The sequence below is a fragment of the Rhinatrema bivittatum genome, chromosome 5 (genome assembly GCF_901001135.1).
Source record: "Rhinatrema bivittatum chromosome 5, aRhiBiv1.1, whole genome shotgun sequence".
Lineage (NCBI taxonomy): Eukaryota > Metazoa > Chordata > Amphibia > Gymnophiona > Rhinatrematidae > Rhinatrema > Rhinatrema bivittatum.
In genome coordinates this window covers 210,411,456-210,429,326 of record NC_042619.1, presented here as the reverse complement: position 1 = coordinate 210,429,326, position 17,871 = coordinate 210,411,456, and the positions used below count along the sequence as shown (strand labels likewise).

Here is a 17,871-nt window from a genome sequence, read left to right as displayed (position 1 = left end):
CTTTACTGTTCATTATTGTACAAATACAGTTACATCTGTCCATATTCTAGTACAAAATAAATCCTCATTTTAGGTTTATAACATTGCTAGTTGGATTTCCTAATCAAACTCCCACAGCTACCAGTTATCTCCATCATAGAAGAGAGGTAATTGTGGATCTTCTTTTTGTGAGCTAGGATCATCACGTGACCTTAGTTACCTGATGTCTAGTTTATTTGAGGGGAATAACTGCATAACTGCAAAGTATGGAACTGCTTTTGAGAAGGTCCCCAGGGTGTTTCATCTTGAATATTGGCTAAAGGTAGGTGAGTGCAAAAGCCCCTGTGCAGCTCAGGTTACAAGGGATAAACAGCGTGTGCAGATACTTCTCTCCCACAGTGCAAACCTGTCTTCGGGGAATGCCTAATTTAACAGCAGCTAATATAACCGCAATGTGAACCATGGCCACACCATTCACGGCAACCTTCAAATCAGGAATCTAGGGGCCTAACTCTGTATTTAGATCCCTTTGAAAATTGTCCTATTTAAGTCCAAGGAAGCAAAAGATACACAAAGCATATATTCATTGAGCTAAACTGTGCCTTTTAAGTGACCCACAGTTTTATACATTTCAATAAATTCCTCTCACTCTCTATATAAATACATGTACTTGAGTGCTCTGGACAACAGGATATGCTATAAACACATCTGCCAGTGGGAGTAATCGCCTCATATCACATCCTAACTGCTGCACTACCTAGAAGGTTTTTTCAATTAGAATTGACTTTCTGGAATGTACTGTCAGCATCCAAGAGGAAATATGGCCTTATCTCATTCCAGATCCTGAACACTGCATGTTTATAAGGAAAGCGTTATCACACAGAAGTTAAAACGTGCTTATTTCATACGCCATTTCATGTAGTGGAATGCAGGCTCACTTTTGTGGTGGATTAATTTTTAGGCTGTTAGTTGTAGAGGGAGGGATGTGGGCTGGGATGGGCTGCATTATGTTATTATGTTTGTGTAATATATTTCTTATTTCACTCTGCATTTTATTATGTATGATGCTGGATAATGAATGCTTGTTTTTTTTGTATCATTATGTATTGATTTGATATTAATGTTTCTGATATTTTGCTTTTGTTACTGTTTTAATAATGTAAATAGCTTTGAGTGATTCATAGACATGATTAATAAGTGGAAAGAAATGAAATGAAAAAAAAGGAAAGATTTGCTGGAAGAAACCTGTATCTTAGGAGGTTGATGCTGACAGTACTGTTTATATGTTCATCACATAAAAGACCCCTTGTTCCAGATTAAAAATACTTCATGCAGATTAGTCACTTATTTCTTAGCTTGAGGGACTGTATCTGAGTTTCTTAGCTTGAGGGACTGTATCTGAGACCCTAAGCCTCAGATAAGAGTTAATTTTATCAAGAATAAATGGGACATTTCTTATGGGGTTTAAAACAGTTTGGACAAGTTCCTGGAGGAAAAGTCCATAACACATTATTAGACTAACGAAACTATTTCTATCCCTTGCAGTGAGCAAAAGGAATTAGAGCTACTTTATGGGGATCTGCCATGTACTTGTGACCTAGATGGGCTCGATGAACATTGGTCTGACCCAACTTGACAATTCTTATATTTGTATGCTCATATGACTTGGTTAGACGAGCCACTAATGTATGAGCGAGTGATGCTTTTGACTGTACAATTACACACTGATTCAATGGAGCAGTCTCCAGAAGACAAATTTAGGCAGACATAACGTGGCTGTATGGCCAACCCCAGTAGCCTGCATGAACAAAAAGCTAGTGGGTAGCAAGGGGAGTAGATGGGAGTGCAAACAAGGGATTTGTCTTGCAGTATAACAAAGGCTAAATACTGTTCTCAAATGACCCTCTGCTACTTTTGATGCAACAGAGGACAAAGGAGATCTTCGGTGCCAGAGAGAGCTGACTTTTGAGGTGGAAAAGGAAGTACTTCAATAGGGAATGGTGGCAGCGCACTGGAGGGATACTTAGTTGGGCTGCCCTGACCCTGGCACGGCACATGATAGATCAAGGGGCAGCTGCTGCAGCGTGGCAAGCGACTAGAGCTCCAGCCATCATTGTTTTATTTAGGACTCACTTTGCCACCAAGAGAGTTAGACAATTAAACCAAAAGTCATATACAGTGGGTCACATAAAAACACATCAGTATAGTTCATTGGCATTTAAATATGATCAGTATTCAGTAGATCTGGAGTGGTATGAATGTTTGGTGTTTGCATCTAGATTTTAGTGGGGTTCAGAGTTAAGGGCTAGATCCAAATGCTGCTTCAACCAAGATTTTACCAACTTTCTATCACAGGGTAGCAACAGCAGCAAGCCACAATTACTGCAGGCACCCAACTTTTGTGGTACTTTTTGGTAATACCCAAACTTCTTGCCACAAGCTTCGGGCGCTGAGCCAAGAAGGTAGCCCGGCGATTGCAGCCTAAGGAACAGCAGCCCATGGAAGTCAGCAGAATATGGAAATGAATAGGCTGGCTGTGCAGTTTGAGACCGGAGATGAGTCATTGTGCAGTAGGAGAGACCAGAGAATGTTATGTTAGGAGTTTATACCTGAGCTATGGCTCTGCTAATGTATGAGCCTGACAGGGATCTAATCCTGCATAGGTAACACAGAATAGTTTCTCCAAGTTTTGACTTTTCTGCACTTCTTGAGATGAGTTTCAAAGAATTCCATTTGTAAAAGGTTGTGCCCACATGGGATTGCAGAGCTTCTCAGTTTGTCTGCTTTCTCCTGTAGAGGCTAGGGATAGTCTAGTTTTCATAATGTCTCTAGCGATTCTTCTCAGCTCCTTAGTTCCTATTTTCCCTGTTTTAATGATCCTTCTGCCAGCTTTTGCTTTCCTGGTAATGACATCTCTTTGTGCTAAGCTTAAGGAAACAGCTTTGAGCCTTGTATTGAAGAGAACGCACAATCATTATTTAGATATTTATGTTTTAAATTGTGTTACTGTTTTGTGTAACAATATATTACACATGTATGTAAAATTCAAAAATTTAACTGAGCATATGGTTATGGGTGGAGGTCAGGTGTTGGCTTATTATTTCCTCCTTTTTCCTCTTTCGTCCAGCTGATTGGAACCAGTCCTGAGATCCGGGAGGCAGGAGCCTTCATTCACAACTGCCCAGGGAATTTTCCCCTATTTTAAGAGACCCTCCCTTCCACTGCTGCAACAACAGTACTAAGGTTAGGAGCCATGTACCAGGAATCCTCCTGGAACCTTGTATCATGAGCTCTAAACTTGGCCACTTATGATAACAATCATGACTCCCTCCCTCCCAGGGCCTGTGAATATTGCCTCCACAGCATCTGAAGCCCAAGCCGGTCCCCGAGCCAGCTTGTTTAACACATGAAATATATTGACTGTTTTGATTAAATGTTATGTGTCCCGCCTTGGGACTATGAAGGAAATGTGGATATAAATGTAAACCAGAGAATAAATAAAATAAATGGTTTTAAAGTACATATATAGAGAGAACCATGGCCCTAGTTTATAACCTGGAGCAGTGGTTCTCAACCTTTTTTCCCCCAGAACACACCTGACAGATGGTTCTCACATGCGTGACACTTTGAATATGTGACTGTCACAGGGCTAAATGTAAATATACATTCTGCATCCTTAGGAACTAGGGCATTACCCGTACAACTCACCATACAAAAAAAGATATTCTGGTTCTGATGACCTCTCAGTAAAAGCAAAACAAACTCCCTTTACTGGCAGGCACAATAGCCCTCCTTATGAAAAGACAGTAATTTACCACTAATGCATATCCTATTGAGAAAACACAACAAATAAGATTCATACAAATGCCTACATGCTAGTAAAATACCTCACCTCGGTCACACACCCAGAACTGACCTTCACCAAGTACAGAAAGACCACAAATTATAAATATGGAGACAAGCTGGAATGGAAAACCAAAACAGCTACTCTACATGCAGTGCAAACCTGGAGAAATGGAAAGAGAAATATAGCACCTAACTGTTATGACCACTGGCTGCGGCCGCCTGCAGCAGGCTCTAGGGGTGTGCATTCGTTTTCGCCGTATTGGCGATCCGCAACGTATTTTACACTATTCGTAGTATTTGTGGGGAAGCGAAACGTATCGCGATTCCCCACGAATACACGAATCTTCCCCGAATTATACGGCCACCTAAATAAAAATTTAAACAAATCCCCCACCCTCCTGAACCCCCTCAAGACTTACCAAAACTCCCTGGTGGTCCAGCGGGGGGTCCAGGAACCATCCCCTGCACTCATACCCTCGGTGCCGGTTTCATCATTGCGCCGATAGCCTTTGTCACAGGGGCTACCGGTGCCATTGGTCAGCCCCTGTCACATGGTCATCGATGCCATCTTGTGCTCCTACCATTTTGAGTACTGGCATTGGACTACCGGAGTGCAGGAGGTCGCTCCGGGACCCCCGTTGGACCCCCAGGGACTTTTGGCCAGCTTGGGGGGGCCTCCTGACCCCCACAAGACTTGCCAAAAGTCCAGGGGGGGTCCGGGAGCGACCTCCTGCATGCCGCCGGCCGATGCCAGTACTCAAAATGGCGCCGATCGCCTTTGCCCTCACAATCTCACAGGTACTGACGGTCGGCCCCTGTGACATAGTGAGGACAAAGGCAATCGGCGCCATTTTGAATACTGGCAGCAGATCGCCTTTGCCCTCACCATGTCACAGGGGCCGACCATCGGTACATGTGACATGGTGAGGGCAAAGACGATCGGCGCCATTTTGAGTACTGGCATCGGACGGCCGGCGTGCAGGAGGTCGCTCCTGGACCCCCGCTGGACTTTTGGCAAGTCTTGTGGGGGTCAGGAGGCCCCCCCCCAAGCTGGCCAAAAGTCCCTGGGGGTCCAATGGGGGTCCCGGAGCGACCTCCTGCACACCGGCCGTCCTTGCCAGTACTCAAAATGGCGCCGATAGCCTTTGCCCATACTATGTCACAGGGGCTACCGGTTCCATTGGTGAGCCCCTGTCACATGGTAGGAGCACAAGATGGCGTCGATGACCATGTGACAGGGGCTGACCAATGGTACCGGTAGCCCCTGTGACAAAGGCTATCGGCGCCATGATGAAACCGGTACCGAGGGTTTGAGAGTGCAGGGGATGGCTCCCGGACTCCCCGCTGGACCACCAGGGAGTTTTGGTAAGTCATGGGGGGGTCAGGAGGGTGGGGGGTTGTAGTTAATTTTAATTTTAGCTAGGACACGAATAGAAATCGCCGTATTAACGCATCGGGGCGCCATACGGCTGAATGCAACGTATCTGCTCCCCGACGAATCCGAATCACGAATGCAACGTATGGCGTCCCTCTGCACATCCCTAGCAGGCTCAACTCACCGCATGTCTTGCCTGGCCCTCCTCCGGTGCTCTCACAGCGGTAGCCAGTCACCACCGCCATGTTTCCCCTGACTCTCTGCATTCCACATGGCGGCTGGGACGCTGCCGACCAGTGTTCCGATCCTGGGCCTTCCAGGTAGCCCGCACGCGAGCTACCTGCCCTGCCTTTAAAGGGCCCATGGTGGGAACTCCGGGTTCATCCCTGCCTGATGACATCATTGACCCGGAATATTTAAGCACCACCTGTGGCCTTCACAAACCAACTTGGCAACGAGTTCCATGGTTCCTTCTGGTGCCATACTTTCTCCATGGACCGACTGCTCCTGTCATCAGACCTCTGTGCTTCGACTTCCGGGTTCCTCTCTCAGCGCTTCCCGCTCTGCGGGCTCTGGCTCAGTGCAACTGGACTTTCTCTCAAGCGCTTCCTGCTCCTCGAGGCCAGGCTCAGCGCAACCTTACCCAGACTGTCTCTGCATCTCCCACTTCGTGGGCCCTGGCTCAGCACAAGCTAACTGGACTCTCTCTCTCAGTGCTTCCCGTTCCTCGCGGGCCCTGGCTCAGCGCAACCTACTGGACTCTCTCTCTCAGGGCTTCCCCGCTCCTCGGGGCAGCCCTCTGTGCAGCTACTACAGAAGATCCTGCCTGCAGCTTGCCATGTTCCAGGCAGTGCTCCTGTGCTGTTGCTCCCCAGGCACCGGCTACAGTGGGCTCCGCTCTAGCTCCCATCCAGCAAACTACATCTTGTGTTCCTGCTATACTCTCCTCAGAACTGCAGTGGTCTTGCACTCCCAGAGACTCTTTCTCCTCCTCTCTTCGAGCATGCTTCTGCCTCGAACTGTGTCTACCTCTCTGAAACTCTCGGCACTCACTCGCCTACCCTCTCTGGGATCAGCCACAAAGGGGCACTCCTAAGTCCTGCCGGCTCCGGCACCCAAGAGCTCAACCTGCGGGGAACATGGGTCGGCTCAGGTAAAGTTCCAGCTGCCTCTGTTCCCAGCCAGACTTGCTTACCAACAGTGGGGACCTGAGGGGCCCAACCTTTCAGGTAGCAACAACCCCACCTCGGGCCAAGGGTCCACAATTCCTAACACTAACATAGTCCCAGGATCTGCAATAATGCACACAAATTAACCCGCACAATGTTACAACTGTATTATGGAACACACTCAAACAGTAACAACCCTATCTATGAAAAGGCAACACTACAAATATTTAACCAGGCCCTAAACACTAACACACCTCCTATTAGGAAAACAGAACAAGCCAAGCTGCTATAGATTCACACACAGAAATAATTGTAAAAGTATACTAATAAATATTACAAAACAACTGATGAACAGAATTACATCCAAAAATTAAAAACTCATAAAAATTATTAAAAATTGTCCAAATATCTATAAAATATTTCAAAACAGCAGACACATCACATAATACCCAGTAATTAAAATGGCAGTCAAACAAGAAAAATAAACTTAAAAAGCCACCTTTACTTACCCTCTCCAGCAACTCTCCTACTCCTTTCCCTTGCAGACCAATAGCACTCACCAGAAGCAGCAGTGGCTGCTGAAGCTCTGTCCTCACGGTCCTCTTCCTTAGGGCCCACAGTCACACACACACAGTCTCTGTCTCACACAGACCAGTAACCTCCCTAACCTGTCTCTCTTCCTCACACACATGCCAGTCACTTCCCTGACCAGTCTCTGCCTCTCACACACACATACCAGTCACCTCCTTGACCAGTGTATGTCTCTCACACACACATTCCCAGTCACGTCACTGTCCAGTCTCTGTCTCTCTCTCTCTCACACACACATCAGTCACGGCCCTGGCCAGTCTCACTTCCTCACACACACACACTAGTCACCTCCCTGACCAGTCTTTGTCTCTCTCTCACACACACACACCAGTCACCTCCCTGACAAGTCTCTGTCTCTTTCACATAGACACCAGTCACCTCCCTGACCAGTCTCTATCTCTCTCTCTCACACACACACACACACACACCAGTCACCTCCCTGACCAGTCTCTGTCTCTCACAAACACACACACCAGTCACCTCCCTGACCAGTCTCTCTGTCTCTCACAAACACACACCAGTCACCTCCCTGACCAGTCTCTCTGTCTCTCACAAACACACACACCAGCCACCTCCCTGACCAGTCTCTGTCTCTCACACACACACACACACCAGTCACCTCCCTGACCAGTCTCTGTCTCTCACACACAGACACACACACACACACACCAGTCACCTCCCTGACCAGTCTCTGTCTCTCACAAACACACACCAGTCACCTCCCTGACAAGTCTCTGTCTCTTTCACATAGACACCAGTCACCTCCCTGACCAGTCTCTGTCTCCCTCACACACACACACCAGTCACCTCCATGACCAGTCTCTGTCTCTTTCACATAGACACCAGTCACCTCCCTGACCAGTCTCTGTCTCCCTCACACACACACACCAGTCACCTCCATGACCAGTCTCTGTCTCTTTCACATAGACACCAGTCACCTCCCTGACCAGTCTCTGTCTCTCACAAACACACACACACCAGCCACCTCCCTGACCAGTCTCTGTCTCTCACAAACATACACACCAGTCACCTCCCTGACCAGTCTCTGTGTCTCACACATACACACACAACACATCAGTCACCTCCCTGAGCAGTCTCTGTCTCTCACAAACACAAACACCAGTCACCTCCCTGATCAGTCTCTGTCTCACACACACACACACCAGTCACCTCCCTAACCAGTCTCTGTCTCTCACAAACACACACACCAGTCACCTCCCTGACCAGTCTCTCTGTCTCTCACAAACACACACCAGTCACCTCCCTGACCAGTCTCTCTGTCTCTCACAAACACACACACCAGCCACCTCCCTGACCAGTCTCTCTGTCTCTCACAAACACACACACCAGTCACCTCCCTGACCAGTCTCTGTCTCTCACAAACACACACCAGTCACCTCTCTGACCAGTCTCTGTGTTTCATACATACACCCACAACACACTAGTCACCTCCCAGACCAGTCTCTGTCTCTCATACACACACACCAGTCACCTCCCTAACCAGTCTCTATCTCTCACAAACACACACACCTGTCACCTCCCTGACCAGTCTGTCTCGCTGACCTGGAGTATTGGCATTAGGTGAGGAGCGGCTCCTGTCTGCTGAAAGGCAGGCAGAATGGAGATAAGTGTGGCATTGTTTGTTGGGCTTGGATAGAGAAGCATCATGGCATTTTTAGTTGGAGTTCTAGAGAAGCAGTGATTTTTCTTTGCTCCATTATCAATGGTGCCCCAGGGTAGGAAGGACTGATAGGGGTTGCCTTAATGTTTACAAGTTGTTGAAGATTTGAGATTTTACTTTTTGGTGCATGTTTTTCTGAATCTCCTGATCCTGGCTCAAGCAGGGGCCTCTGGTGCAAGACCAGCATTAAATAGCATTCTGTCACAAGTGCTTGGTTGCTAGTGTGGAGGGTAAGCATATCCTGTTATTTACTTTTCACATGTTTAAAGCCTCATTTGTATATGACATTCCTTCATTTACATGCTAATTTTAGTCTGCTCACACTCTCTGGTCCACTTTAACATGTTTTGGAGGCCTTATTTATGTATTTATTTATTTAATTCATTTATTTATTTATTTAGAGGTATTTATATACCGTTTTATAAAAATAAATTTTTGTCAAAACGGTTTACAGGAATAAAAATAAAACGAGCAAAAATTAAATTAAATTTAAAATGTACATAAAATTGACTTCTTGCATAGTATTCTCTTTTTAGCATGCATAAGAGGATCTCACTGCACATTAACATTACCGTATTTCCATGACAATAACCCGCCCACGTATATAACCCGCCCACACACATAACCCGCAGGTTTTCAAGATTTATGAAAAAAGTTTTAATATACCCCGCCTCCTCATATAACCCGCGGGTCCACTCAGCCGACCACGAGGCTCCCTCCGCAGCGATCCCGACGCCGCCGCCGCCTCCTCGCCGCAGCGCTCCGCCTCCCGCTGCCGTGCTGACCAACCCGGCGAAAGCTCCCAGCAGCCCTCAGCGACTCCCCCACCGGCTTCAAAAGTTGCGACGCCTCCGGCTCCGCTTCCTCTTCGACCGCTGACCACGAAAGGGTGCAGGCCTGCGCGATCGGCGCGAGGAACCCACCGGGGTAAGGCCCAAAACTTTTACACTCACCCCAGCGGGTCCACTCAGCCGACCACGAGGCTCCCTCCGCAGCGATCCCGACGCCGCCGCCTCCTCGCCGCAGCGCTCCGCCTCCCGCTGCCGTGCTGACCAACCCGGCAAAAGCTCCCAGCAGCCCTCAGCGACTCCCCCACCGGCTTCAAAAGTTGCGACGCCTCCGGCGCAGGGATAGGACGGACTCCGCTGCTGTAAAATTTTTTCTGGATAACCCGCCCACGTTTATACCCCGCGGGGGGCATGCGGGGTAGGTAAAAACGCACATTACCCGCGGGTTATGTGCGTGGAAATACGGTAATTGTATAGGCCCCTGTATCTACTTATGGTACTCCTGTAAGAATAGCAGGAATTCAGGATGGCCTGGTGCCTTAGTGGCATGCAGAAAATCGGGGTTCAATCTCCAGAGTGGCCAAGGCTGGGGATGCTCTGGAAGTGTTGTAGGCTGAGGGAGGGATTCTCAGCCATTGCTCAATGGCAGCACCTAGTGGCCAGACTCCAAGGAAACTGCAGTTTATGGCCCCTAGCTGAAGACTGTTGCTGCAATAACTTGGCTTTTTTGGGGAGGTGAGGAGAAACCTGGGGTAATTTCCAGAGATGGTGCACGGCCCTGAATCGCAGTCCCGTTCCGACTGAGTTGGAACTCCAAAGGAGCAGGGCAGTGCAAGAAGAAGAAAATATAGAACAGCCGCCATTTCGTTAGAATGAATCTAATCAGGGTTTCAGGTCTTTGCATACAGTGCTTCCACCTTTCCTGTCTTTACAGTGTTATTCAGAGCATAACTTTACATTGCTAGCAGCGTAATGCCTTAGTGACTCATTAGAGGCTGTCTTCAACATTGGATCACATCAGAACCTGTGGAGCCAGTGGGTGGAGGATGAGAGACTAGTACTTATCGGTAATATTCTTTTCAGATGTATCCTAGTACTTCAGGATTCCTGCTGAGGGCAGAAGAAAAAAGCAGCAGTTTCTTGCTTTCTAATTAGCGAGTGTTCTTTGTAATGCTCTGAGTGGTGTTCTGCTCTTTCCTGCATCATTCCATTGCATAGTACATGTTGTGTTGCAGGCAGGCATTCAATATATAAAACCTCTCCACTTTGTTGAACCAGACTGGTCAGATGGCACACTTCACTTAACAGAAAAAGGTCACTGTTTATTTTTGTCACTTTTTGGGACTGATATAAAAGACTTGCCTATCTGTTATTTATTGATGCTGTCAAAATATTGCCTGTCTCTTAACTAGAAGCAAATGGAATATTTTTTGATATAATACAATATATAGAGAGAAAATGGCCCTGATGGAAGCAAGTCTGTTTTTAGTCCGAAACAAACTACACTGTTTTCCTGCCTGATCTTTTGCATGATATATGATAATACAGAGGTCCCTGTTCAAAAGCATTTAGCTAGATAACTCAGACATTATCCAGGTAAATAAATATTTGGGCACTCGTCCAACTGAATTCTAGCCAGATAAGTTGCACAGCTAGAATTTAGCCTGATAAGTTAGGGGCATTACAGAAGTGTAACTGAGAGGAGTTGAGCTAGCCAGATAAGTAATCCGGCTAACTCCAATATTCAGAGTAAGTCGATAACTTACCTTTCCAATTCTGGTTGGCTCATAGGGCTGGCCTAAAATTAGCCCGATAAATCTATCTGGCTAATCACTGCTGAATATATGGGCCAAGTTAGCCAGATGAGTGTATCCAGCTAAATAGCCGAACCACACAGCAGCTAAATATGGACCTCATAGTGTTTTGAAATATTTTTTAAACAGGCTGTATACAATAAAATGTATCTTCTCCATGGACAAGCAGGAATCTGTTCTTGTGAGCAAGTTATACAGTTTGGAATTTCATATTCAAATGCTAGACAACACCTCGGTAGGGTGGTCAGTAATGGACATTTTCCTGTTACAAATATGGCACCATTTAAAGCCTGTAAATGGGCTGGGGATTGTGAACTTCTGAATGGGGATTGCTCAGTGAAGGAGTCAAGTAAATAAATTAATACATAAGTGCGAGGAGCAGTCAGAGCTATCAGCCCTTATTTATTTAGCGAGCGGCAGCAGGTAAAAGACTCTATTCCTCCCATTCTGCATTTGAGAACTTTTTGGGAAATAGAGTAGCGGTCAGCGTGGGTAGAGGAAGAGACAGGATCAGCTCTACTTAACTGGATAGTTTTTAAAAAGATTTGGCTGCACAGGGGTGAGTAAGGGAATCAGTTAATAGTCATGGCTCAGCTGCTTGGGATTTTGTTTCCTCTATTCTCAATAAGCCGATGAGTAGCAACAGGTTTATCTGGGTATCTTTAGCCAAATCTATTTAGCGGGAGACTTACCCCACTGAATATAGCAACTAAAGTTATCCGGGTTACTTGCCACTCACCGACCTGCTCAGTATGGACCCATTTATTTCTCTAGATCCAATCAGACTGTGCCCCCCTCTCCACTGACTGAAAGCTAAAGGGGTAGGGAGCGAAGTGAGGATTGTCGGGTGCAGTACAGTGGTCCTGTCAGAGCACTGTTTGCAGGAGAAATAATTACTTAATGGTAATAAATCAAAAAGCTATTGAAAGTACCACTTAATTACTAGCTCCCGATGGTCTCTCTGGTCATTACTTAGTAAATATCACTGTTTATCATTCGGTTGTCAGTAATTTCTGTCCAGTTACTTTTATTGCGAGAAGGCTGTTCTGTTTTATAGACTGTAAGTACACAGCATGTGAAGTTATTTTACGAGCTGCTATTAAATCTGAGTGGGAAGTTCAGAGTTATAAAATAAGCATTGAGTTGAAAAGCAATTATGCCATAGCTAATTCCAAACAGTGCAATTGCTGACAAATGTAAGGCAAAGTGGGGGCATAGAGTGTGAAAGGGATTGTGACACATGGGTTTCAGAATGTCAGGTTAAGTAATTACTGCTGAACTTAAGCGTGAAACTTCCTTAAGAATATTTGAGTGCTAAGGAGCAGAGGAATAGACTCAGTCAACCATAGCCACTTACTCAGCCTTTTCTACTTCATACAGATGGACCCGCCAGAATATTCTGTTGTCTAATCCTACAGATGAGATCTTGGAACTGAAAATTCATAATAGCAATCCTGGAAGTTTCACAGTGGAAACAGACCCACAGAAGCTTGTAAGTTGATGGCACAGCCCCCCATGCACACAAGAATGGAGAATTTTGTCATGATAATTAGAATTTATTCTTCTGTAGTGCCTTAAAAATGAACACAGTTCTACTAAGCTAAATATTTCAGAAACATAAATGGAGCCGCTTCTGGGGTGGATGACTTAGAACCATTTTGGGCATCTAGAATAATTGGAATTTATAAAGGTGGCATTTAGGAAAGGGAAAAAACTGTCAATTGTAACAAAACACAGAGGTATGGAATTGGACACTTTACAAAGCCATTTATCTGGAAGAAATGGCCTCGGGGGGGGGGGGGGGGGGGGGGGGGAGAAAGTATGTGTGGGGTTCAGAATGTATATACATTAAAAAGGGGCATTCCTGGGGGAAGTAAATTGCCTAAACAGAATGGCATTTTCGCATCTGAACATGTATCCCCTGCCCCTCCTCCACATTAAAAAGGAGGAACAAAGTGCACAGTTACATATAAACCTAATTTACTGAAAAGTGTTTCTTATAGTTAGAGTAATCCTGTTGGATTACTCAAGTATTTCTCTATGCCAGTGGAAAAGGTAAAATTAAGTTGCTGGTCAGAGCTAAATATTTTAAATATTTCTACTGTTTTTCTTTGAAAAGATAGAGAGGCTAGAGATGGTCTAGAGAAAGGCAATGAAGATGGTGTGGGGTCTGCACAAAAAGCAATTTATTTGAGATGAGGTTTCAGAATCAAAATACGTATAGTTTAGAGGAGAGAAGATGTGAGGGGATAGGATAGAGACACATTAAATACTTGAAAGGTATTAATAATGCACAAGAAGTAAACATTTTTCAGTGGAAAGGAAGTTGTAGACCTAGGGGTCATGACATGAACCTCCAAGGAGGCTGATTCATATACATTAAAAAGGGGCATTCCTGGGGGAAGTAAATTGCCTAAACAGAATGGCATTTTCGCATCTGAACATGTATCCCCTGCCCCTCCTCCACATTAAAAAGGAGGAACAAAGTGCACAGTTACATATAAACCTAATTTACTGAAAAGTGTTTCTTATAGTTAGAGTAATCCTGTTGGATTACTCAAGTATTTCTCTATGCCAGTGGAAAAGGTAAAATTAAGTTGCTGGTCAGAGCTAAATATTTTAAATATTTCTACTGTTTTTCTTTGAAAAGATAGAGAGGCTAGAGATGGTCTAGAGAAAGGCAATGAAGATGGTGTGGGGTCTGCACAAAAAGCAATTTATTTGAGATGAGGTTTCAGAATCAAAATACGTATAGTTTAGAGGAGAGAAGATGTGAGGGGATAGGATAGAGACACATTAAATACTTGAAAGGTATTAATAATGCACAAGAAGTAAACATTTTTCAGTGGAAAGGAAGTTGTAGACCTAGGGGTCATGACATGAACCTCCAAGGAGGCTGATTCATTAACAATGTAAGGACATATTTTATCACAGAGAGAGTGGTGTATGCTTGTAATTCCCTCCTGGAATAGGTGGTAGAGGGTACTTGCAAAAAGTGAAGGGTTAGCGAAGCACTACCTAGTGGTATCACAGGTCACACCACAGAATCTTATCTAAAAGCATCTTTGGTAGTGTTTGTTCCCAGTATTGCTCTCAGAGGAATGCGGAACATCGATGGAGGAGTACAACTCTACCACCAGCTAGCCTTGGGAGTGTAGGGGGGGATTCCTGGGGGTTGGGAGGATGGCAGTGGAGTTGTCAGTTTGTGAGGAAAGTGAGGTGGGGAGAGGAAGGGTCATTTATCCTGGTTTGAATTTAAATATCTTGGGGGGGGGGGGGGAGACCTCAGTCTATTATAGTTTGCTACTTGTTTTTGTGAGATCCTAATGGGCAGTTTATTTAATTATTTAAAAATTCTTATCCTTTCTATCTTCAACTCTAGGCAGGTTACAATCTACATACATAAATAAGTTTTAAGATAATAGATATGTTCTTAAAACACAATATCATCTAAAATAAAACACAGACCCATAAAAGATAAAAACATATATATATGAAAACAAATCAACATGAAAGTAAAACAAAGTAACTCATAAATACAAAAACATCAAAAAATTGTATTTTCATACTTTACTTTTCTGAGATTGTAATTTTTTGTACCTGATACTACTTAACCTTGTGTTATTCTCTTTTACCTCGTTTTATTATTATGTATGTTTTTTTAAATTTGTAAACCACTTAGCTCCACTTTGTGTATATACGCAGTATATAAAAACCTTTCAAATAAATACAATTAGCCAGAAAACACAACAGCCATAAAAAAGATGACACATATCCTGCAGTTTCCTGAGGTATATTACATGCCAAACTTAATAAATACATCATGTGCTTATAACATCAAAACTACCGCCCATCACTATCACTATGATGTCAATTCCTTATCAAATGCCCAATGAAATAAATTATTTTTAAATATTTTTCTAAAATATAAGGATGTTTTTGCTTTTAAGATCTCAGGCAACTCGTTCCAGAACATTAGACCTCTTACAAAAAATAGATGTTCTCTCGACTCAGCCATCCGTACTAGGTGCACAGATGGAACTTCTAAAAGAATAGGAAAAAAAGATCTTAGAGTACTTGTAGGATGATACATTTTCAAGATAGAATTAAAATAGGAAGGTGCAAGACCATGAATGGTTTTATAAATCAGTAAAAGCAACTTAAAGAATATTCTTCAGGTAATTGATAGCCAATGAATTTTATCAGAACTAAAGTAATATGTTCATAAATGTGAGTACCCAATATCATTCTAGTAGCAGAATTTTGGATCAGTTGCAGTGCCTTTAATGTGGTCTGAAGAAGGCCAATATAAAGGGAATTTCAATAGTAGATATAACAAGAGGTTGAAGAACTGACTTTAGATCTCCTTCATCAAGGAAAGATTTGACATGTCTAATAAAGTGAAGCTTTATAAAAAATACCTTTTCACAACATCCTTGATTTGAAGCAATGCAGACTCCATTATTATCCCGAGATTTTGTGCTTGGCTTGAGGTATGTATATTCACACATTCAAAGAGTAGAGAAGTCAGAGGTTTGATTGTAATAAATTGTGAGAGAAATAAGATCTTCGCCTATTTTACATTCAGTGACAGCTTGTTAGCAAATAACCATTCCTTAACACTAATAAGGCAATGAATAATTTTAGCCAGAGACTCAATCATTGAAGTACTAATAGGGACAAGAAACTGTATGTCGTCAACATATAGCTGATACCCCACTTCTAAATTCGCCAACCATCGACATAAGGGGAACATGTAGAGATTAAATGGAGTGGCTGATAAGGCCGATCCCTGTGGAGCACCAGAGCCAAGTCGAACAAATCTAGAATTAATCTCCTGGACAGAAACGTTTTAAAATCGATCAAATAAATATGACCGAAACCATGACAATGTAGTAGCTGATAAACTAATCTGTTGTAAACATTGCATAAGTATGGTATGATCTAGCATGTCAAACACAACAAAGATATCCAAAAAGACTAAGAAGAAATGCGTTTGATTATCCAAATTACATCAGATTACATCAAACATGAATAAAAATAAAGTCTCTGTGCTATGTATTGGGCGAAAACCAAATTGGTAATCATCCAAAAGATGGTGTTCATCAATAAATACCTTCAACTGTTACAATAACACATTCTCTAGGATTTTATTCATAGCAACATAGAAAATGATGGCAGAAAAGGACCAAACAGTCCATCCAGTCTGCCCAGCAAGCTTATGGTAGCATCTGCTGCACCATACAGGTCACCCCCCTACTTAGTTTCCCAAACCGTCAAAATCAGGGCCCTTGTTGGTTGCTGTCTGAGTTCAATTCCCTGTTACCTCTTGCCGTTGAAGCAGAGAGCAATGTTGGAGTTCCACCCAAAGTATCAGGCTTATTGGTTAAGGGTAATAACAGCCGCATCAGCAAGTTACCCCCATGCACTCTTTTCTTCATTTCCATCCTCTAGCCTTTAGAGATCCACAGTGTTTATCCCATGCCCCTTTGAAATCTTTCACAGTTTTTGTCTTTACCACCTCCTCCAGAAGGGCATTCCAGGCATCTACTACCCTCTCCATTGATACCTTCAGTGCCACCTCCAATGCCATCGATGCCTAGGTCTGGTCCTTCGGGATTAACCCCATTTCTCCTCTCTGAAGATCCTCAGGGAGCTGGTGATCAACTTTATGATCCTTGGACTAATGATTCTTCCCAGGATACTGATGATCTGCCTTCAGAGCCCTCCCCTCCTGAAGAGAGAAGGCGTTCTCCTCCAGAAGATTTGTCCTTTATTAACTTCATTAAAGAAATGTCTGAAACAAGTCCTTTTCAGCTTCAGACAGAAGAAGATTCAAGGCACAAGATGCTGGAAGTACTCCAGTTTCTTGATGCTCCTAAGGAAATCATGTCAATTCCCATTCATGAAATCCTGATTGACCTGCTAAAGAGAAATTGGGAGCATCCAGGTTCAGTTCCACCTGTCAACTGTAAGACAGATGCTACTTATCTTGTGCAGTCAGCTTCTGGGTTCCAAAGATCACAACTGGATCATCACTCTGTGGTTGTTGAACTGTGTTCAGTTCTGGAGACCATATCTCCGAAGAGACAGAGACAAGATGGAGGCGGTCCAGAGAAGGGCGACCAAAAAGGTGGAAGGTCTTCATCGAATGACTTATGAGGAGAGATTGAAGAATCTAAATATGTACACCCTGGAGGAAAGGAGGAGCAGAGGTGATATGATACAGACTTTCAGATACTTGAAAGGTTTTAATGATCCAAAGACAATGACAAACCTCTTCTGTTGGAAACAAATCAGCAGAACCAGGGGTCACGATTTGAAGCTCCAGGGAGGAAGACTCAGAACCAATGTCAGGAAGTATTTCTTAACGGAGAGGGTGGTAGATGCCTGGAATGCCCTTCCAGAGGAAGTGGTGAAGACCAGAAGTGTGAAAGACTTCAAAGGGGCATGGGATAGACACTGTGGATCCATAAAGTCTATAGGACGTAAATGAATGTGGGGGAAAAAAAAAATTTGCATTCACAAAAAAGCAGGGAGTAGCTTGCTTTTTATGGCAGTTACTACCCCAAATCAAATAAGCCTGATACTTCACTTTCAGTGCATATCCAGCATAGCTCTCTGCTTC

General features: G+C 44.1%; 1 protein-coding gene across 1 annotated transcript in view; it reads left to right on the top strand.

The window, feature by feature from the left end:
• The window catches only part of CFAP47 (cilia and flagella associated protein 47), a 1,765,744-nt gene that overhangs the window by 1,382,409 nt on the left and 365,464 nt on the right, over positions 1 to 17,871 (top strand). Inside the window, exon 54 of the mRNA XM_029603108.1 lies at positions 12,624 to 12,735. Within this exon, the coding sequence (XP_029458968.1) occupies positions 12,624 to 12,735 (112 nt within the window). The remainder of the gene's footprint in view (positions 1 to 12,623; positions 12,736 to 17,871) is intronic.